The sequence below is a fragment of the Hemiscyllium ocellatum genome, chromosome 14 (genome assembly GCF_020745735.1).
Source record: "Hemiscyllium ocellatum isolate sHemOce1 chromosome 14, sHemOce1.pat.X.cur, whole genome shotgun sequence".
NCBI classification, from domain to species: Eukaryota; Metazoa; Chordata; class Chondrichthyes; order Orectolobiformes; family Hemiscylliidae; genus Hemiscyllium; species Hemiscyllium ocellatum.
This window is the reverse complement of record NC_083414.1, coordinates 3668014-3690156: the sequence shown is the minus strand read 5'-3', so window position 1 is coordinate 3690156 and position 22143 is coordinate 3668014. Positions and strand designations below refer to the sequence as shown.

General features: G+C 51.7%; 1 protein-coding gene across 3 annotated transcripts in view; it reads right to left on the bottom strand.

Moving 5' to 3' along the window:
• The window catches only part of LOC132822216 (sodium- and chloride-dependent taurine transporter-like), a 78272-nt gene that overhangs the window by 7197 nt on the left and 48932 nt on the right, over positions 1-22143 (bottom strand). For all 3 annotated transcript variants that reach the window (XM_060835304.1, XM_060835301.1, XM_060835302.1), the window contains 7 exons: positions 22009-22112; positions 21705-21829; positions 16282-16394; positions 11218-11355; positions 10377-10479; positions 4541-4641; positions 53-223 (listed from right to left, as the gene is read on the bottom strand). In XM_060835304.1, the coding sequence (XP_060691287.1) occupies positions 53-223; positions 4541-4641; positions 10377-10479; positions 11218-11355; positions 16282-16394; positions 21705-21829; positions 22009-22112 (855 nt within the window). The remainder of the gene's footprint in view (positions 1-52; positions 224-4540; positions 4642-10376; positions 10480-11217; positions 11356-16281; positions 16395-21704; positions 21830-22008; positions 22113-22143) is intronic.

Genomic DNA, 22143 nt, shown 5'->3' with positions numbered 1-22143 from the left:
GAGCAGTGACCCAGTCTGGGCCCTGCACATCCAGCCTCCACCACTGCCTTACCTCAATTATCGGCCCATCCGACTGAATAATCTTGACGACCACCACCAGAGGGATGCATATCATGGAGGAGAGGGCCAACATCCAACCCAAACCTTCCGCCCAGTCAGGGAACTTGTAGACTTTGTTGTAGGTCAATGGCGTGTACTTGGCGAGAGAGAAGATAAAACAAGCCTGCACAGAAACCAGCGAAATAAAGCATCAGGTTAGAAACACCAATTTTACCAAAGGCCATAAAGCTCCCTCTACACTGTCCCCCATCACACACTCCCAGGGACAGGGACAGCACAGGGTTAGATACAGAGTAAAGCTCCCTCTACACTGTCCCCCATCACACACTCCCAGGGACAGGGACAGCACAGGGTTAGATATAGAGTAAAGCTCCCTCTACACTGTCCCCCATCACACACTCCCAGGGACAGGGACAGCACAGGGTTAGATACAGAGTAAAGCTCCCTCTACACTGTCCCCCATCACACACTCCCAGGGACAGGGACAGCACAGGGTTAGATACAGAGTAAAGCTCCCTCTACACTGTCCCCATCAAACACTCCCAGGACAGGGACAGCACAGGGTTAGATACAGAGTAAAGCTCCCTCTACACTATCCCCCATCAAAGACTCCCAGGACAGGGACAGCACCGGGTTAGATACAGAGTAAAGCTCCCTCTACACTATCCCCCATCAAAGACTCCCAGGACAGGGACAGCACGGGGTTAGATAGAGTAAAGCTCCCTCTACACTGTCCCCTATCAAACACTCTCAGGACAGGGACAGCACAGGGTTAGATACAGAGTAAAGAGTAGGCTACTGCAAAAAATATGGAGATATGGCATTGAGGGTGCGTTAGAGGTTTGGATTAGGAATTGGCTGGCTGGAAGAAGACAGAGCGTAGTAGTTGATGGTAAAGGTTCATCTTGGAGTGCAGTTACCAGCGGTGTTCCGCAAGGATCTGTTTTGGGACCATTGCTGTTTGTCATTTTTATAAATGACCTGGAGGAGGGGCTAGAAGGTTGGGTGAGCAAGTTTGCAGATGATACGAAAGTCGGTGGAGTTGTTGACAGTGAGGAAGGATGTGGCAGGTTATAGTGGGATATAGATAAGCTGCAGAGCTGGGCAGAAAGGTGGCAAATGGAGTTCAATGTAGCTAAGTGTGAAGTCATTCACTTTGGTAAGAGTAACAAGAAGATGGAGTACTGGGCTAATGGTAGGCTACTTGGTAGTGTGGATGAGCAGAGGGATCTTGGTGTCCATGTACACAGATCTCTGAAAGTTGCCACCCAGGTAAATAGTGCTGTGAGGAAGGCAGATGGCGTACTGGCTTTTATTGATAGAGGAATTGAGTTCCGGAGTCCTGAGGTCATGTTGCAGTTGTATAAGACTCTGGTGCGGCCGCATTTGGAGTATTGTGTGCAGTTTTGGTCGCCATACTATAGGAAGGATGTGGAGGCATTGGAACGAGTGCAGAGGAGGTTTACCAGGATGTTGCCTGGTATGGTAGGAAGATCGTATGAGGAAAGGCTGAGGCACTTGGGGCTGTTTTCATTGGAGAAAAGAAGGTTTGGGGTGACTTGATAGAGGTGTACAAGATGATTAGGGGTTTAGATAGGGTTGACCATGAGAACCTTTTTCCACGTATGGAGTCAGCTATTACGAGGGGACATAGCTTTAAACTAAGGGGTGGTAGATATAGGACAGATGTTAGGGGTAGATTCTTTACTCAGCGAGTCATGAGTTCTTGGAATGCCCTGCCAGTAGCAGTGGTGGACTCTCCCTCTTTATGGGCATTTAAACAGGCATTGGATAGGCATATGGAGGATAGTGGGCTAGTGCAGGTTAGTTGGGCTTGGGTTGGCGCAACATCGAGGGCCAAAGGGCCTGTACTGCGCTGTATTTTTCTATGTTCTAAAGCTCTCTGTTTTTCTCTCCTGTGTTTTTCAGTTGCCTGCAGCCTCAGTGTGAACCGTTTCCATCGATGAGATAGTTTCCTGGTAAAGTTGAGTCATGTGCTGTGCAGCCAACACTTACTCATCAGTGTATGCAGCCTCAGCTGATCATTGTCTCAGTGTGAGGCTGTGGCTGGGTGAGGACAGGCCATGCCAACACTCAGCACCCAGCGCTGCACACTACTGACGTCTGACTCAGACAGTAACCATGGAAACACTCGTCAGGAGGGCTAAGCTGCTTAGTCGTCATTGTTAAACAATGTGTTCTGGAGGTTAATCAGCCAACTCGTGGCAAGGCAATGAATCAGAGCAGGAGAATTAGCAAGTTTGAGTTCCCTCCTGATCGTGTATCGCTCCCTCTCAGTGTCACACTCAGCTTACACTGACAATGCTGAACTGTGTCTTACTGAGTAACACGGTCCTGTCTGAGTTAGGGGCTATCTCTGCAATCCACTGCCCCAGAGGCCTACAGATGCCAGGACATTTGAGTTGTCTTAATGAGGAGACAGACAGGATTTTCAATTGGGTTAAAGGGTGAGGGAGAAGTGGAGTTGAGGTTAAATGGCAGGGCTTAGTCTGAGGGGTTCATCGACCTCCTCCTGCGTCTGAGTTTGAATCCTCCTGCAGAGTCCAGCTGGGTGCATAACGGCCTAGAACAGCAACTGCTCTGCCCAGGTCCATGAGAAACTACAGGGGGTGGTGTACACAGCCCAGCCCATCACAGACACCACCCTCCCATCCACAGGCTCCATTTACACGGCTCACTGCCCGGAAAGGCTGCTGACATCATCAAAGACCCCTCCCACCCAGGGAATGCTCTCCTACAACCTCCTCCGTCCGGCAGACGGTACAGAGCCCAGAACACACGCACCAACAGGTTCAGGAACAGCTTCGTCCCCCCTGTTATTGGACTGATAAATGGACCTCTCTAACATCAAATAATATCAATTGTGCTTTGTGCCCCTCGTGTACAGCTGTAACCCTGTACACCTCACTCTGTCTCCACACCCTAGGATCTCTATGTCCTTGTTTGCTATGATCTGCCTGTACTGCCCGCAAAACAAAACTTTTCACTGTACTCAGGGACATGTGACAACAATAAATCAAATCAAAACCGATGGAGGGAGCGAGCGCTGCATTGCTGGCTGTGTTGCCTCTCCAGTGAGCTGTGAAACAGGTCTGTCTTCCCAGGTTCAAACACAGAAATTGCTGGGAAAGCTCAGCAGGTCTGGCAGCATCCGTGAGAGAGAAATCAGAGTTAACGTTTCGGGTCCGGTGACTTGGAAAATATTGTTTTACCTGCAAATGATAGGGTAGAGGGAGTTTTTCCAGCAACCTCTGCTTTTTGTTTCTGGTTTACAGCATCTGCTGTTCTTTCTGTTGTTATAAACGTAGGGAAATTCAATAATAGAGCAAACATAAAGGCTTCGTATCTTCGGGCATGAAGCATTCGGAATGAGGTAGACAAATTGACAGCAAAAGTCCAGGTAAATCGAGGTCATAGAGACTTTAAACTAATTAAAGTTGGGGGAGGAGAGGTCAGCAGAAGTTTGTAAAGTTTCCAGAGCAAATAACAAGACAGAGAGGACAGAAACAGTCGGGAATCTAACCTCAGGCACAGCAGAAAAGGGCATTCCTGATGAAGGGCTTATGCCTGAAACGGCGATTCTCCTGCTCCTTGGATGCTGCCTGACCAGCTGTGCTTTCCCAGTGCCACACTCTCGACAGCAGATAAGGGGACGGTCAAGGACTGAGGATATTGCACTTAAATGTACACCTTGTACCAAACAAGGGAAATGAACTTGTAGCTCAGGTTGAAACTTGCAGGTAGAATGCTGTGGTGATCACGGCTGGGAACTAAATATCCAAGGATCCTACTGAAAGGACAGGAAAAGGGGAATGGACATGCAGAAGAAGTTCCATGAGGAGGAAGGACTAGGATCCAGGGCCACTGCCTCAGAGTGAAGGGAACAGCCCTTTAGGACCGAGATGAGGAGGAATTTCTTCAGCCAGAGGGTGGGGAAGCTGTGGAGCTCATTCCCTCAGAGGGCTGTGGAGGACTCGTCACTGAGGATGTTGAAGATGGAGATAAATAGGTTCCTGATTGCAATGGGGATCAAGGATTATGGGGAGAAAGCAGGAAAATTATGCCAATGACAGCTTTAGGGTTGTCAGTCAAGCTCATTGTGTGGAGACCACAAATTCTGATACATAGGGCCATGCCATTGACAGACACAAAGACCCAACAAACTGGCAACAGCTACTCTCCTTGTTCACTCCTTAGGGCGCTGCCTTGACTAAAATGATACCAAAGGTTGGCGGTTAACTGTCAGTGATCATCAACTGGTGCATTCTCCATGTCCGCAGTGTCCCCTCTCAGGACAGCAGAAATGCTATTTTCCCTCTACATTGTCATCAGTTGTCCAGATGGAGGGCAAGCCGAGGAACTTGGACAGAATGTTCCGGAATGCCCATCTTGTGTATTGGCTTAAAAAACACAGAGAAAGAGGTGACCGAGCTGTAGCCAATGATGGTCAAGGACTCACCATACACAGCAGCGGAGTAATTATTGTCCAGCTCCACTTCATCCATATGCCAGGCCTGTAGCCAATCATGTCTTCAATTGCATCGTAGAAATCATCAGCTCCTGTTGGGTGGGGTGAAGGTGACCAGGTTAGTGATTATAATTCTCAATTATTTTTCATGATCAGTGTTCCAGGTTATGAACGCGGTTAGCCTGTTCAACCACCATGACTCAGGCCCAGAATTCACTGCTGGCTTTAAAAGGGAGTTGGGGAGGGGGTTAGCTCAGTTGGCTGGACGGTTGATTTGTCATGCAGAGCAATGTCAACAGCGTGGGCTTGATTCCCTTAAGGACTCCCCTTCTCACTTTCTCGCCACACCTGAGGCATGGTGACCCTCAGGTGAAACCCACACCCCACCCCCCGTTATCTCTCTCATGAGCAACTCCCATGGTGCAGCAGGATTGTGGGAACTTTACCTTTCACCAAAACCCCGTTGACTGACACAATTCAATAGGCAGCTAGCAAAGGCCCCTTTTACAATAACTCTTGGACAATGGTGAGCAGTTCTGGTTATTGTATGTAGAGGCAGTGAAGAAGCTGATTGATTATAGTCATAGAGTCATAGAGATGTACAGCACGGAAACAGACCCTTCGGTCCAACCCGTCCATGCTGACCAGATATCCCAACCCAATCTAGTCCCACCTGCCAGCACCCGGCCCATATCCCTCCAAACCCTTCCTATTCATATACCCATCCAGATGCCTCTTAAATGTTACAATTGTACCAGCCTCCACCACTTCCTCTGGCAACACATTCCATACGTGTACCACCCTCTGTGTGAGAAAGTTGCCCCTTAGGTCTCTTTTATATCTTACCCCTCTCACCCTAAACCTATCCCCTCTAGTTCTGGACTCCCCGATCCCAGGGAAAAGACTTTGTCTATTTACCCTCTCCATGCCCCTCATGATTTTATAAACCTCTATAAGGTCACCCCTCAGCCTCTGATGCTCCAGGGAAAACAGCCCCAGCTTGTTCAGCCTCTCCCTGTAGCTCAAATCCTCCAACCCTGGCAACATCCTTGTAAATCTTTTCTGAACCCTTTCAAGTTTCACAACATCTTTCCGATAGGAAGGAGACCAGAATCGCACACAATAGTACAGGAGGTATAAGTTTCAGGACAGAATTAACAGGGTCTTTACAGTGGGACAAGGGGATGGAGAAATGAATTAATAAAAAGCCTTTAAAAAGAAAATAATAAAAGAAGTTGATGTGGGGGAAGAAGTCTTTACTTGTGACAAAGTCCAAAAACAAGGATCATACACCTAAGGACAGTCCCAGTAAATGCATTTGAGAATTCAGAAAGAATATCTTTACCCGGAGAAGGGGGAAAATGAGGAACTCACTCCACTGGGAAGAGTATGTGGTAACTAGCAGTTATATTTAACAGGAAACTGGCTAAACACCCAAGGGACAAAGGAATAGGAGGATATTGAGATAGGGAGGGATATGTAGATGGGGGTGGGTGGGAGGAAGAAGGTGTGCAGCACTAACACCAGCACAGAGCTGATGGGTAGAATGGCCTGTTAATGTGCTGTAACATTCCACATCATTATCCTGTCATGGCCAGTTCCACAAACATTACCGATGGCAGCGTGACAGAAAAACAAAACAAAACCCTCTGCTGCAGAAATATTTCTATCCCACCTGGCATCTCCACACGCCAGACCTGAGCTCACATCAAGTATCAGGGAAAACAGGGAGCTGTGGTCTCGAATAAAGTCAATGCCCTTATCTGCTGTCAATGGGGAAGGAAGGGAGTGCTATCAGCATGTAATTATAACTAGAACAAGCTGAGTCAACATCCGCACTAATAAATACGTCCTCCTCAGAAGTATGTCATAAAACGATAAGCAGCTGTCCCAGCAAATGCTGGGATTGTTCTCATTAGAGAGATGAAGGTTGAGAGGTGACTTAATAGAGACATTTCAGATAATCAGAGGGTTAGATAGGGTGGGCAGGGAGAGCCTTTTTCCTCGGATGGTGATGGCTAGCATGAGGGGGGCAGAGCTTTAAATTGAGGGGTGATAGAGAGAGGACAGATGTCAGAGGGAGTTTCTTTACCCAGAGTAGTAGGGACATGGAACGCACTGCCTACAACAGCAGGAGACTCGCCAACTTTAAGGGCATTTAAATGGTCATTGGATAGGCATATGGATGAGAATGGGATGGTGTAGGTTAGATGGGCTTCAGATTAGTTCCTCAGGTCAGCACAACATCGAGGGCCGAAGGGCCTGTACTGTGCTGTAATGTTCTATGTTCTCTGCAGAAAGTCACAAATAAAAGAATAAGTGCTGGCAAGTCTCAGCAAGGTCAGGCAGCCTCTGCAAAGAGAGAGAGAGAAAAACAGAGGGAACCTTTCCATTGGTGGTCACACACTCCTCTCACTCTGCATCACTGAAAACCACAGAACACCCTCAGTGTGGAAGCAGGCCTTTTGGCCAACCAAGTCTACACTGATCCTTCAAACAGCGGCCCACCCAATCTCTGTAAGGGCATTCCCCTGACTAATCCACCCAGCCTGCACACTGCCAGCAATCTAGTGCGGTCAATCCTGCACATTGTTGGACTGTGGGAGGAAACCCACACAGACACGGGGAGAATGTGCAAACTCCACACAGACAGTCACCTGAGGCTGGAATTGAACGCAGATCCTGAGCATTGTAATGCCAGCAGAGCTAACCACTGAGCTGTCGGAACACTGCATTGTTCAGAGCAAAGTTCAAACCTACAGCTTGTGGTTTATTGCAAGATGAATGGGATAGAAAAAACCCTAGTACAGCACGCCAGTGAGGATATACATGGAGCACAGTGCAACCTGAGTTGTGCATGTTTCTCATTTAATAAAAAAATGTACTTTTCAGAAGTGGTTGAGTGAGGTGCATTGCTGGGAGAGCGAGAGTTAACTTTCAACACTGATCTGAGCTTGTAACCAGAGGGGAATGAGAGGGAATCTTATCCAAACATCCAGGATCAGGGGAGGGGGGAGGATTTGACAGAGTGTTATCTGAAAGGGTGACCCCTCCCCTCATGGGAGAGGCTGGAACGAGGGGGCATGGTTTAAAATTAAAGGGTCCCTCATTCAGAATGAAAATTAGGAGAAGTTTGTTCTCAGAGAGTCTGTGGAACTCACTTCCCCAGTGAATGGGGACAGTGGGATGTGTGAACATTTTTAAGTCATCAGCCATGATCCTGTTGGATGGTGCAGCAGACACAAGGGCCGAATGGCCTCCTGCTTCGCTCTTCAATGTTTCTTACGATGAGGGGTCAAAGGTAATAGGTCAGAATTTCCCAATGTGGGCACTTGCAGCATCAATTGAAACTTTAGTTTTTTAAAAATTAATTTATGGAATGTGGGTGTCACTGGTTGGGCCCAGCAATAACTGCCCGTCCCTCATTGCCCTGGAGGTGGCACTGAACCGCCTTCTTGAACTGTTGCAGTCCATGCAATCCTGGGAGGGAGGCAGATCCAGGATTTTGATGTAGTGACATATGGGGCATTGGAGGTAGAATTGGCTGCCGGAGAGCTCCAATTACTGCAGGATGGTATTACTGTATAACACTGGGGTACAGTACTGGTGGGGAGAGGTCTGTCCCTGTATAATACTGGGGTACAGTACTGGTGGGGAGAGGTCTGTCCCTGTATAATACTGGGGTACAGTACTGGTGGGGACAGGTCTGTCACTGTATAACACTGGGGTACAGTACTGGTGGGGACAGGTCTGTCGCTGTATAATACTGGGGTACAGTACTGGTGGGGACAGGTCTGTCCCTGTATAACACTGGGGTACAGTACTGGTGAGGACAGGTCTGTCACTATAACACTGGGGTACAGTACTGGTGGGGACAGGTCTGACACTGTATAACCCTGGGGTACAGTACTGGTGGGGACAGGTCTGTCGCTGTATAATACTGGGGTACAGTACTGGTGGGGACAGGTCTATCGCTGCATAACACTGGGGTACAGTACTGGTGGGGACAGGTCTGTCCCTGTATAATACTGGGGTACAGTACTGGTGAGGACAGGTCTGTCACTGTATAACACTGGGGTACAGTACTGGTGGGGACGGGTCTGTCCCTGTATAACACTGGGGTACAGTACTGGTGGGGACAGGTCTGTCACTGTATAACACTGGGGTACAGTGCAGGTGGGAACAGGTCTGTCACTGTATAACGCTGGGGTACAGTACTGGTGGGGACAGGTCTGTCCCTGTATAACACTGAGGTACAGTACTGGTGGGGGCGGGTCTGTCCCTGTATAACACTGGGGTACAGTACTGGTGGGGGCAGGTCTGTCCCTGTATAATACTGGGGTCAGTACTGGTGGGGACAGGTCTGTCCCTGTATAACACTGGGGTACAGTACTGGTGGGGGCGGGTCTGTCCCTGTATAATACTGGGGTCAGTACTGGTGGGGACAGGTCTGTCCCTGTATAACACTGGGGTACAGTACTGGTGGGGCAGGTCTGTCCCTGTATAACACTGGGGTACAGTACTGGTGGGGGCGGGTCTGTCCCTGTATAACACTGGGGTACAGTACTGGTGGGGGCGGGTCTGTCCCTGTATAATACTGGGGTCAGTACTGGTGGGGGCGGGTCTGTCCCTGTATAACACTGGGGTACAGTACTGGTGGGGGCGGGTCTGTCCCTGTATAACACTGGGGTCAGTACTGGTGGGGGCAGGTCTGTCCCTGTATAATACTGGGGTCAGTACTGGTGGGGGCGGGTCTGTCCCTGTATAACACTGGGGTACAGTACTGGTGGGGGCGGGTCTGTCCCTGTATAACACTGGGGTACAGTACTGGTGGGGGCGGGTCTGTCCCTGTATAATACTGGGGTCAGTACTGGTGGGGGCGGGTCTGTCCCTGTATAACACTGGGGTCAGTACTGGTGGGGACAGGTCTGTCCCTGTATAATACTGGGGTCAGTACTGGTGGGGACAGGTCTGTCCCTGTATAACACTGGGGTACAGTACTGGTGGGGACAGGTCTGTCCCTGTATAATACTGGGGTCAGTACTGGTGGGGACAGGTCTGTCCCTGTATAACACTGGGGTACAGTACTGGTGGGGGCGGGTCTGTCCCTGTATAACACTGGGGTCAGTACTGGTGGGGACAGGTCTGTCCCTGTATAATACTGGGGTCAGTACTGGTGGGGACAGGTCTGTCCCTGTATAACACTGGGGTACAGTACTGGTGGGGGCGGGTCTGTCCCTGTATAACACTGGGGTCAGTACTGGTGGGGACAGGTCTGTCCCTGTATAACACTGGGGTACAGTACTGGTGGGGGCGGGTCTGTCCCTGTATAATACTGGGGTACAGTACTGGTGGGGGCGGGTCTGTCCCTGTATAACACTGGGGTCAGTACTGGTGGGGGCGGGTCTGTCCCTGTATAACACTGGGGTACAGTACTGGTGGGGGCGGGTCTGTCCCTGTATAATACTGGGGTCAGTACTGGTGGGGACAGGTCTGTCCCTGTATAACACTGGGGTACAGTACTGGTGGGGGCGGGTCTGTCCCTGTATAACACTGGGGTCAGTACTGGTGGGGGCGGGTCTGTCCCTGTATAACACTGGGGTCAGTACTGGTGGGGGCGGGTCTGTCCCTGTATAACACTGGGGTCAGTACTGGTGGGGGCGGGTCTGTCCCTGTATAACACTGGGGTACAGTACTGGTGGGGGCGGGTCTGTCCCTGTATAACACTGGGGTCAGTACTGGTGGGGGCGGGTCTGTCCCTGTATAATACTGGGGTCAGTGTGGTGAGTGTACCTGTTCTGGGTTGGAAATGAGTACCATCACTTACCATACACCCAGGCTATTGCAATACATTCAAAGAATGCCACCCAGAGAAGGCACATGCCGCTGGCTGCATAGTAGTCAAACAGCTGGAACACATACAACCCACCCTGTCAGGGAGGGAAAACAAACAGCGTTACACTCAATCAGGGCAATAGGATTCCAGCTGATCCTCCCTCCATCCCTTCCAGCACCTCTCCATCCATTCCCTCCCCTTCCTGCCCTCCATACATCACCAGCCCCCTGCCTTCTCTCTCATCCACCAGCCCGCTAGCTCTCTTCTCCCTCCCTCCTCTCACCTTCATCTAGTGTGTTTCCCTCCTTTCTCCACCCTCCCTCCATCTCTGCATATCTTTCCTATCCCTCCATCGCACATCTTCCTCCTTCCCCATTTCCCCTCCACCTTATCTTTTCCACCTTCTCTCCATCCTCTCCGACTGCCCACTTAAGAGTCATAGAGATGGACAGCACGGAAACAGACCCTTCGGTCCAACCCGTCCATGCCGACCAGATATCCCAACCCAATCTAGTCCCACCTGCCAGCACCCGGCCCATATCCCTCCAAACCCTTCCTATTCACATACCCATCCAAATGCCTCTTAAATGCTGCAATTGTACCAGCCTCCACCACATCCTCTGGCAGCTCATTCCGTACACGTACCCCCCTCTGTGTGAAAAAGTTGCCCCTTAGGTCCCTTTTATATCTTTCCCCTCTCACCCTAAACCTATACCTTCTAGTTCTTGACTCCCCCACCCCCAGGGAATTATCCTATCCACGCCCTTCAAGATTTTATAAACCCCTATAATTTTTAAAAACATGAACAAAGGGGTCATGCTCCTGAACTTACTTCAGTTACCATGGTCAAGCCGAGTAGGTAGCTGAGTGTGCATGTTATAGCTATGAAGATTTCCCGTCTGTAACCCTTCCTTAGGAAGGATGGGTAAAGATCTACCAGAGAAGTAATCTGTCCTTCAACTTCCACAAACTGTCAGAGACAAAAACAACACATTAGGCATTATATTCAGCGCTCACATTCCCGGCGGTCACACCTTCAATAGCATCTATTTCATCTCTCTGTGGGGATAAAAACATCCAGTCACTGGGTCAGGAGTTTGTGTGCTTTGAGAACCCTTAAAGCTGGATGCAGGGGACAAGCAGAGTGTCACCTCTGGGTGTCCCTGTCCATGTGGACTCCACAGGCTTCACCCACTCCACACATTACCCCCACCCAGTGACCCCCTCAGATCACCCACCGCTGCTGCTCACACAAGGGGCTAATGGGACAGGACTCTGTCCACCTGTCAACAAGGTGGGGACAAGGGGGCAGGGGAGAGGGGAGGAGAGGGAGGGAGAGTGGAGGGAGAGTGGAGGGGAGGAGAGGGAGGGAGAGTGGAGAGGGAAGGAGAGTGAAGGGGAGGAGAGGGAGGGAGAGTGGAGAGGGGAGGAGAGTGGAGAAGGGAGAGTGGAGAGGGAGGAGAGTGGAGGGGAGGAGAGTGGAGAGGGAAGGAGAGTGAAGGGGAGGAGAGGGAGGGAGAATGGAGGGGAGGAGAGGGAGGGAGAGTGGAGGGAGAGTGGAGGGGAGGAGAGGGAGGGAGAGTGGAGAGGGAAGGAGAGTGAAGGGGAGGAGAGGGAGGGAGAGTGGAGAGGGGAGGAGAGTGGAGAAGGGAGAGTGGAGAGGGAGGAGAGTGGAGGGGAGGAGAGTGGAGGGGAGGAGAGGGAGGGAGAGTGGAGGGGAGGAGAGTGGAGAGGGAAGGAGAGTGAAGGGGAGGAGAGGGAGGGAGAATGGAGGGGAGGAGAGGGAGGGAGAGTGGAGGGAGAGTGGAGGGGAGGAGAGGGAGGGAGAGTGGAGAGGGAAGGAGAGTGAAGGGGAGGAGAGGGAGGGAGAGTGGAGAGGGGAGGAGAGTGGAGGGGAGGAGAGTGGAGAGGGAAGGAGAGTGAAGGGGAGGAGAGGGAGGGAGAATGGAGGGGAGGAGAGGGAGGGAGAGTGGAGAGAGTGGAGGGGAGGGAGGGAGGGAGAGTGGAGAGGGGAGGAGAGTGGAGAAGGGAGAGTGGAGAGGGAGGAGAGTGGAGGGGAGGAGAGTGGAGGGAGGAGAGGGAGGGAGAGTGGAGGGGAGGAGAGTGGAGAGGGAAGGAGAGTGAAGGGGAGGGAGGGAGGGAGAGTGGAGGAGAGGAGAGGGAGGGAAGGAACAGGTGTGGAACAGATAGATGGTGGAGAAGGAGAGGTGGAATATGACAGGGGCTGAGAGGGAGCAGTCGAGGATGTGGGGAAGGTGTAGTGGGGGTTGTGGTGGGGGAGCTGTCAGTTTGTCATGTCGAACAGACTGCTAAGTGAGGAAAATTACAGACTGGGTTCTATATAAATGCAGCAAGTACAAAAGTTGCAGCTTACTTTTAAATTGAAGCATTTAATTGACAATCCTGCAACTCACAGGCAATAATAATAAACCACAAAAAAACAACAGAAATTAAAATTTCATTTCAACAACATTCAGTTCTACCAAACTGTTTAAAATCCAGACGATTCATCTCATCACAGTGAGTGCTTATAACACGGGGTTAAACCCAGAGTAAAGCTCCCTCTACACTGTCCTACAGCAAACACTCCCAGGATAGGGACAGGACAGGGTTAGATACAGAGTAAAGCTCCCTCTACATTGTTCCCCATCAAACACTCCCAGGTCAGGGACAGATGGGGTTAGATACAGAGTAAAGCTCCCTCTACACTGTCCCCACTCCCCAGGGACAGGGACAGCAAGAGCGTGGGTACCTGGGGGTGGATGCCTGGGGGTGGGTACCTGGGGTTGGATATTTGGGGGTGGGTACCTAGGGTGGTACCTGGGGGTGGGTATCTGGGGGTGGGTACCTGGGGGTGGATACCTGGGGGTAGGTACCTGGATTTGGATACCTGGGGGTGGGTACCTGGGGGTGGATACCTGGGGGTGGATACCTGGGGGTGGGTACCTGGGGGTAGGTACCTGGGGGTGGATACCTGGGGGTGGGTACCTGGGGGTGGGTACCTGGGGGTGGGTACCTGGGGGTGGATACCTGCCAAGTGTGACTGGTTGTTCGAGTTGCCTGAATAGGATGAGGATGCAAACTCTTTCCCCAATTAGGGCTTCAACATCTGAGAGGGCAGATGTCAAAGTTTAAGGGACAGAGCTGGAATGACTGAGCTGTTTTTGCAGTGAGTGACCCATGAATAGAGCACTGAGAGACAGCAAGTGTCTCTTACTCACCTGCCTGTTATCAAATTGTACCTGTCAGTAAACATTATTTCCAGAAAGGAAATTTAGCAGCATTTGCATCTCTGAGGCAGGTGAGGAGATACAGGCTGAATATTCATCACACTTCATCAAGAATAAACATGGAAATGAATACTATCTGGAGGGTTTTATCTAGTACACACCTGTACAGGTTACATAGCTGGAAGAGATTACGACATGGGAAAGCAAGGCAAGGTAAACACTACCTGCTCTATAGTCCTTCAGAGGCAGGTCAGGTGCTTAATCAACTCCCCAGGGTGCCCCTGGGGGAGGGGGTCACCTGCTCTCATTTGGGGTATTAGCTGCCCCTTCAGTGCTGCTCTCACTGTGTACGGGAAGGAGCCTCTGCGGGGGAGGGGCAGATGGAAGGGGTGAGGATATTTGACCGGGGTGACCATCACAGATGAGCTTTCTGACCCACGTCCTGCGTTCGGCAGCTAAACCCGGAGCCGAATGAAACCACCTCCCGGTGCACACAGCACACAAACACGTCAAATAATCACCTCCACCCTCAGCAAGAAACAAAACCAAGAGCAGGTGAACAATCACTTACCTGTCAGCACAAATTACACAGGATGTGATGCACAAATATTAACTCACATATCAAATGTCTCGGCCAACTGCCAGGTCTCTATGGTACAAAAACCCTCAGACTTTCCGGGTAAACACGCTGAGCTTTTACTGTTATTCTTAATTAAGGAAATGGTTCCTCCAAATGGCGCTTGTCTTTGTCCCTTTGTCTTACTGGATGAGATTGTCCTGACTCAGACACTGGTTCCCCCCTTCATTGTAAAAGTACTTCCCTTTTAAAAAAGCATTAAGATTTCCCTCGCAAATCTCACTGGAAGACAGTAGGAGGTGGGAGGGGGGTTGTTATTTTGCCATTGGTTTGTTGAAAAGAGATTTAAACAAAAAAACAGTTCACCATGGAGACGGTGGGCAAGTGGGAATACGTAGCCGTGCACAATTTAACTGACCGAGCGGTGTATGTTTCATGATTGTGAGCAGTCCTACATAGAGGTGTGCTGCCCTTATTGCACACTGGCGGGATCAGAACCTCACACACGTAGAGTTATCCACTTGCACACGTGTGTCCAAATGCACACGCATGCATGTATGAACTTATGAAGGACATCCATGAGCACATGGGCAGGCATGTGTGTGAGAGAGTGAGTTTGTGTGTGGGTCTGGGCACATGACAGCCCAGAGACATGCGTGTGGGCACACGCCAAACCAGACACGCGTGTGGGAACACACACGACCCAGAGAAACGCGGGAGAGCACACGCAGACTCAGACACGTGCATGGGCACATGACGGCCCAGAGATGTGCGTGTGGGCACACGCCAAACCAGACACGCGTGTGGGAACACACACGACCCAGAGAAACGCGCGAGAGCACACGCAGACTCAGAGACACGCGCGTGGGCACATGACGGCCCAGAGATGTGCGTGTGGGCACACGCCAAACCAGACACGTGTGTGGGAACACACACGACCCAGAGAAACGCGCGCGGGAATGCACACTCCGACCCAGAAAACACACGTGTAGGAACACGGAGGCAAAGACGTGCATGTGGGTGCTGTCAGACCAGACACATGCACGGGAACATATACGACCCAGAGAAACATGTGCAAACACATGCAGAGCTCGAGAAACACGTGTGGTAGCCACAGTGTATCCTCAGTTTGTTGGTCTAGCTGCTACAATCATTGGGACAAGATTTCACACCAGCAGGTCTCTGACCGGTGGAAACTATAAGCAGACCCCTAAGGCACTGACAGTAAGTGGCAGAATTTACCGGTCGCTGGTGGGAGAGATGGATTGTAGCTGGAGATGGTTGCAACATTCCTCAGTGACCTGGCGGCCCTGGGATGGGATCACACTGTGACCCAGATACCCCAATGATTCTGTCCAATGGCAAAACGAGGTAAATACCAAAACACTGGGTGAGGGCACACCCCCCAGCCCCTGAGTTTAGGGAACTGGAGGAAAAGATCCACCGTCACGAAAAAAACCTCCCCAGTGCAAAGTGGGTGAAGTATAGATGGGTCCTCTCTCCCATTGGTTATGAACAAGCTGAGACTCAGAGAGAGAGAGGGAGAGAGGAAGAGAGGGAGAGAGTGGGAGAGAGGCAGAGGCGGGGGGGGGGAGAGAGAGAGAGGGGGGGAGAGAGAGATGTGGGAGAGAGGGAGAGAGAGGGAGAGATGAGGGAGAGAGAGAGAGTGGGAGAGAGGCAGAGGTGGGGGGAGAGAGAGAGAGAGAGCGAGAGAGAGAGAGAGGGAGATGGGGGAGGGAGGGAGAGAGAGAGGGGGGGGGGGAGAGGGAGAAGAGAGAGAGAGAGAAATGGGGGAAGAGAGGGAGAGAGAGAGAGAGAGGGGGGATAGGGGAGAGAGAGAGAGAGAGTGGGAGAGAGGCAGAGGCAAGGGGGAGAGAGGAGAGAGAGAGAGAGAGAAAGAAGGAGATGGTGGTGGGTGTGGGGAAAGATCGTAACCCCCTCCACCAGCCAGAAAATAAAATCCCACCACGCCCTGAACCCCCAAACCACACCCTCCACCCGATCCCTGGCTGACCCCAGAGAGAGCTGCTGATTGCTCATGATTTCAGAGACATGACCCCGTCCCCACCAGCCCAGAGTTCAAACTGACCTGACTGTCCAATCCGAGAAGAAGGAGCATTACGAAAAACAAGATAGCCCAGAATGTAGGCCAAGGCATCATGCTCACTGCTTTAGGGTAAGCGATGAATGCCAGACCAGGACCTAGGAGGCAAATGCAGAGAGAGATGGGGGGGGGGGGTGGAGATGTGGGATTTAGGGCAGGGGAAGGGTGGAGGGTGGGGTGGTGAGGAGAGAAGGGGGACAAGAGGCACTAAATGATCATGTAATTTCACATCACAACAAAATACACAGGTACGTTATATCACAGCAGTTACTCTTAAAACAAAGATGGCATGCGTATCAACTTTTCAAAATGCCCTTTCCTTTCACATTTGCAATGGGAAAGTGGCTTCAAATCAGTAATGGATATGCCCCATTTGACCAGCTGGTGACTTCACCAGCAGCAGATGGGCAGAATGGCCTAGGGTGGAAAGCTTCCATGGTGTTCCAACACACGTTAAAGGCTCACTGCTCGTTCACGGCAACAAGAGATTAAAAACATTGTTCTTTCACAGGGCGCAGTAATTAAAAGGTCTCAGTGCGATGGCGTTAAACCCATTTATTTGTCCCTTATTTCAAACCGCCTGAGAAATTACTGAAAGGGCTTCTCAAGCCGGGACTGCGCCAGAGAGCTGCGAGGAATAAGACCGGCGTATTCTACAATCGCCAGAAAAAATGACTCAGACGGAGATTCCCACTTTCCACGTTTAGAGAATGCAAAAAGGTTTTCGGAGTTTGCAGTTCCTGGGCTGGACTTTCCAAATAGTCCATGAAGACACTGAATAAAACATTAGAGTCAAAGAACAGGGTAGTGACGGGGGAGGGGAACGGGATAGTGACGGGGGAGGGGAACGGGATAGTGACGGGGGAGGGGAACGGGAACGGGATAGTGACGGGGGAGGGGAACGGGATAGTGACGGGGGAGGGGAATGGGAGAGTGATGGGGAGGGGAATGGGATAGTGACAGGGGGAGGGGAACGGGATAGTGACGGGGGAGGGGAATGGGATAGTGACGGGGGAGGGGAATGGGAGAGTGATGGGGAGGGGAATGGGATAGTGACAGGGGGAGGGGAATGGGAGAGTGATGGGGAGGGGAATGGGATAGTGACAGGGGGAGGGGAACGGGATAGTGACGGGGGAGGGGAATGGGATAGTGACGGGGGAGGGGAATGGGATAGTGACGGGGGAGGGGAATGGGAGAGTGATGGGGAGGGGAATGGGATAGTGACAGGGGGAGGGGAATGGGAGAGTGATGGGGAGGGGAATGGGATAGTGACAGGGGGGGGGGGGAACGGGATAGTGACGGGGGAGGGGAATGGGATAGTGACGGGGGAGGGGAACGGGATAGTGACGGGGGAGGGGAATGGGAGAGTGATGGGGAGGGGAATGGGATAGTGACAGGGGGAGGGGAACGGGATAGTGATGGGGGAGGGGAATGGGATAGTGACGGGGGAGGGGAATGGGATAGTGACGGGGGAGGGGAATGGGATAGTGACGGGGGAGGGGAATGGGAGTGATGGGGAGGGGAATGGGATAGTGACAGGGGGAGGGGAACGGGATAGTGACGGGGGAGGGGAATGGGATAGTGACGGGGGAGGGGAACGGGATAGTGACGGGGGAGGGGAATGGGAGAGTGATGGGGAGGGGAATGGGATAGTGACAGGGGGTGGGGATCGGGATAGTGATGGGGGAGGGGAATGGGAACGGGATAGTGATGGGGCGGGGAATGGGAATGCGATAGTGATGGGGTGGGGAATGGGAATGCGATAGTGATGGGGGAGGGGAACGGGATAGTGATGGGGCGGGGAATGGGAATGCGATAGTAATGGGGGAGGGGAACGGGATAGTGATGGGGCGGGGAATGGGAATGCGATAGTGATGGGGGAGGGGAACGGGATAGTGATGGGGCGGGGAATGGGAATGCGATAGTGATGGGGGAGGGGAACGGGATAGTGATGGGGGAGGGGAATGGGAACGGGATAGTGATGGGACGGGGAATGGGATAGTGATGGGGGAGGGGAACGGGATAGTGATGGGGAATGGGAATGGGATAGTGACGGGGGAGGGGAACGGGATAGTGATGGGGAATGGGAATGGGATAGTGACGGGGGAGGGGAACGGGATAGTGATGGGGGAGGGGAACAGGATAGTGATGGGGGAGGGGAACTAGATAGTGACGGGGGAGGGGAACGGGATAGTGATGGGGAGGGGAACGGGATAGTGATGGGGGAGGGGAACTAGATAGTGACGGGGGAGGGGAACGGGATAGTGATGGGGAATGGGAATGGGATAGTGATGGGGGAGGGGAACGGGATAGTGATGGGGGAGGGGAACAGGATAGTGATGGGGGAGGGGAACGGGATAGTGATGGGGGAGGGGAACGGTATAGTGACGGGGAGGGGAACGGGATAGTGACGGGGGAGGGGAATGGGAATGGGATAGTGACAGGGGAGGGGAATGGGATAGTGACGTGGGAGGGGAATGGGATAGTGATGGGGGGATTGGGATAGTGACGGGGGTTGGGAATGGGATAGCGATGGGGGGATTGGGATAGTGATGGGGGAGCGGAGTGGTGCCGAGGAATGGTAAGGGTGAGTTTAATGCTTTATCGATGTTCTGTGGTTGACGGTGGTGGCCGTTTCGAGGGTGGAGCCTGGAGTGGGGGGGTGGGGTTTGTTCTAGGGGTCAGCTGTGGTCTCTCAGAGACAGGCCGTAGAGGGCACTGATCCTCAGGAGGAATCAGAGAATCACTCCTCCTCCCTGCACATACAGGACACACCGTGGGTAACCTGGGGGCAAGAGTCAGGGTCAACAGGGGTGGGGGGATGGTGCGTTTTTACAGAACGATGTCCCACACGGAGATGGAATGAGCAAAGTTGCAGTCATTAATGAAACCTGGCAAAACAAGTGGTTTTACCTTGACTGGTTTGAAATGAAGTCAGCCTGCTAAGGCAAGTCCCATCATTCCACAGAACATGGCAAATCCGTCATCCTATCACCCACGGAGAAAAATAAAACTTCCAATTTGTCTACCCACTGCATCGGCCAGAATTCAACACCCAGTTTTCAAAAGATTAGGGTCACATCCAAATGGACGGAGGAGTTTATAAAAAAATTAATAAATTGATCCATTGAAAGAAGCAAGAAAAAAAAAGAAACTCCATGATTAGTTTCGAATCAGATTTAATATTTTAATGTACATTTTGTTTTCATAAATTAAATTCATTAAATCTCTGGTTGAAGAACGTGTAACTAACTGCAAGGTGATACTGCAGCCACTGGATAGGAATACCTGTATCGTCCTTATTATAAAATGCTTTGCCTTATTATTATTTTGATCTTTAAGATCTCGGAGAACGCAGTGACCTTTGATTGCAGGCCAGGGACTTGAACTTGTACCGGGAGGTTTTAAGGGCCCCTTTGGGCAGGAGTTGTCCTCTCCCCTTGCCCCCAGTATTTACTGACTGAAGGGGGATGGGTGGGGAGGGGGGACTGAGGGTTCTATTCTCAATGCCTGCCCATCGACAGGAGATAGCCATGAGAGTCGAAGTGAGCTGTAGACATTACAAACGCAGCAATCGTGGGGAAATTATTCGCTGTTCTCATTCCTCCCGTGCTCTTCTGTTTTGTAAAGTTATGGAAGTGAAAGATACCAATATCAGCAACAAACACCCCCAGGGACAGGGACAGCACGGGGTTAGATACAGAGTAAAGCTCCCTCTACACTGTCCCCCCCCCCATCAAACACTCCCAGGACAGGGACAGCACGGGGTTAGATACAGAGTAAAGCTCCCTCTACACTGTCCCCCCCCCATCAAACACTCCCAGGACAGGGACAGCACGGGGTTAGATACAGAGTAAAGCTTCCTCTACACTGTCCCCCCCCATCAAACACTCCCAAGGACAGGGACAGCACGGGGTTAGATACAGGGTAAAGCTCCCTCTACACTGTCCCCCAACAAACACTCCTAGAACAGGGACAGCATGGGCTTTAGATACAGAGTAAAACTCCCTCTACACTGTCCCCAACAAACACTCCCAGGGCAGGGACAGCACGGGGTTAGATACAGAGTAAAGCTCCCTCTACACAGTCCCCCATCAAACACTCCCAGGGACAGGGACAGCATGGGGTGAGATACAGAGTAAAGCTCCCTCTACACTGTCCCCCATCAAACACTCCCAGGGCAGGGACAGCACAGGGTTAGATACAGAGTAAAGCTCCCTCTACACTGTCCCCCATCAAACACTCCCAGGGCAGGGACAGCACAGGGTTAGATACAGTGTAAAGCTCCCTCTGCATTGTATCTCTGACTGTGACTGGGGTCCAGTGATTACAATGAGTCTCCATGCGGAGTTTGTGAAGCTACCTCTGCGCAGTGGGACGCCCCCTTTTCTGGGGCTGTTTGATGTGATCTTCCTTGTCCATTGAACGCTCAGAGAGATCAGCCCGAGGTCCCTGTGTCCCATCCCCGGGGCCACTCTCCTGCAGGAGGGTTAGCTCCTGCTAGCCCACTGCCTGATTGGCTGGACGGTTTTTAAAAATTAAAATCTAATTTAAATTAGACAAATACCACATGCATGGAATTACATGGATGAAAATATAAGTTGTTAAATATTCACAGAAAACATCCATTGGATGCAAGGCTGTTGCAAGGGCCAATGACTGCACTGAAAGGATTGACTCCGCCTTGGTAGCAGCTACACCTGGAGGTTCCTAGACGTGAAGCGAAGCAGCCGGACTATTCGGCAACAGGGGCATCACCAAGCAGACTGAGCCTGTCCAGCAGGAATGAGTGGACAGCATCGGGAAATGGGGAGATCGAGATACGGTGGTGAAAGTGAGTGGGGGGGGGGGCGCGGTGCTGCACAGGGTGACCGTGCTCATTTCCTCACCCCCTCCCGTTTCTCCCCAACCCAAGAGTGCAGGGGGAATGGAGGAGCCCCCCTACATAATACTGCCGGAACCCTCCTCAGTCCAGGAACCCTCCAGAAGTCACAGCAACATCCACACTGCTGGGTCTGGACCAATCAGCAGGGGAGCCAGCTTTCAAAGAAATTGCCAGCAAGTATTGACAGAGGAGAGGGCAGGAGATCCCTAACTGTTGGTTACTTGGCGAGCTGTTAATCAACATTGGCATTGTATCCAGCACCCTGGTCAGCAGAGAGGGGGGTCTCTGTCAGGGAGCGGGCACACAGTGCATCAAGTCCATGCTGAGACGGGGGGGGGGGGAAATGATCCCCATCATTAGCTGGTCTGGAAGCCTGGGGAGGAACCCCAGTCAGACAGACCCAGCGCGGTCGGATTAACGTGGGAACAGCAAGGCCAGCATTATGCATGCTACAAAAATAAACACTGATTACAAACGGGTCAAACCTCTACGGTGTGCAGGATGCACCAGCTGCTGCTCGTACCTGACTCAGCTACGTCTGCTATGTCCACCCCTTGTTCTTGAGCCATGAAGCCAAGGATGGAAAATATCGCAAAGCCCGAAACAAAACTGGTACCGCTGTTCAGACATCCGAGGAGCATACAGTCCCTATTTACACACGTCACAATTGATGCATGGGGTTAATACGGTGCCCAACACGAGCCCACTCAACACACACAGCTTGACTTTTTTTTCCACTCGATTCCCCGTCAGTTCCCCCCACCCACTGCACCCCCCCCTCACCCGGAGTGTCTCCCCACCCACAGCTCCCCAGAGGCACCACATACCGGTAACAGTTATATTTGTACTTGTTGTAGCTTCCCAGTGACGTCATCGCTCCCAAACAGATCGCATACGAGAAGAAGATCTGTGTCCCTGCATCAATCCATACCTGGGGGGGAGGGGGGGGGAGAGAGAGAAGG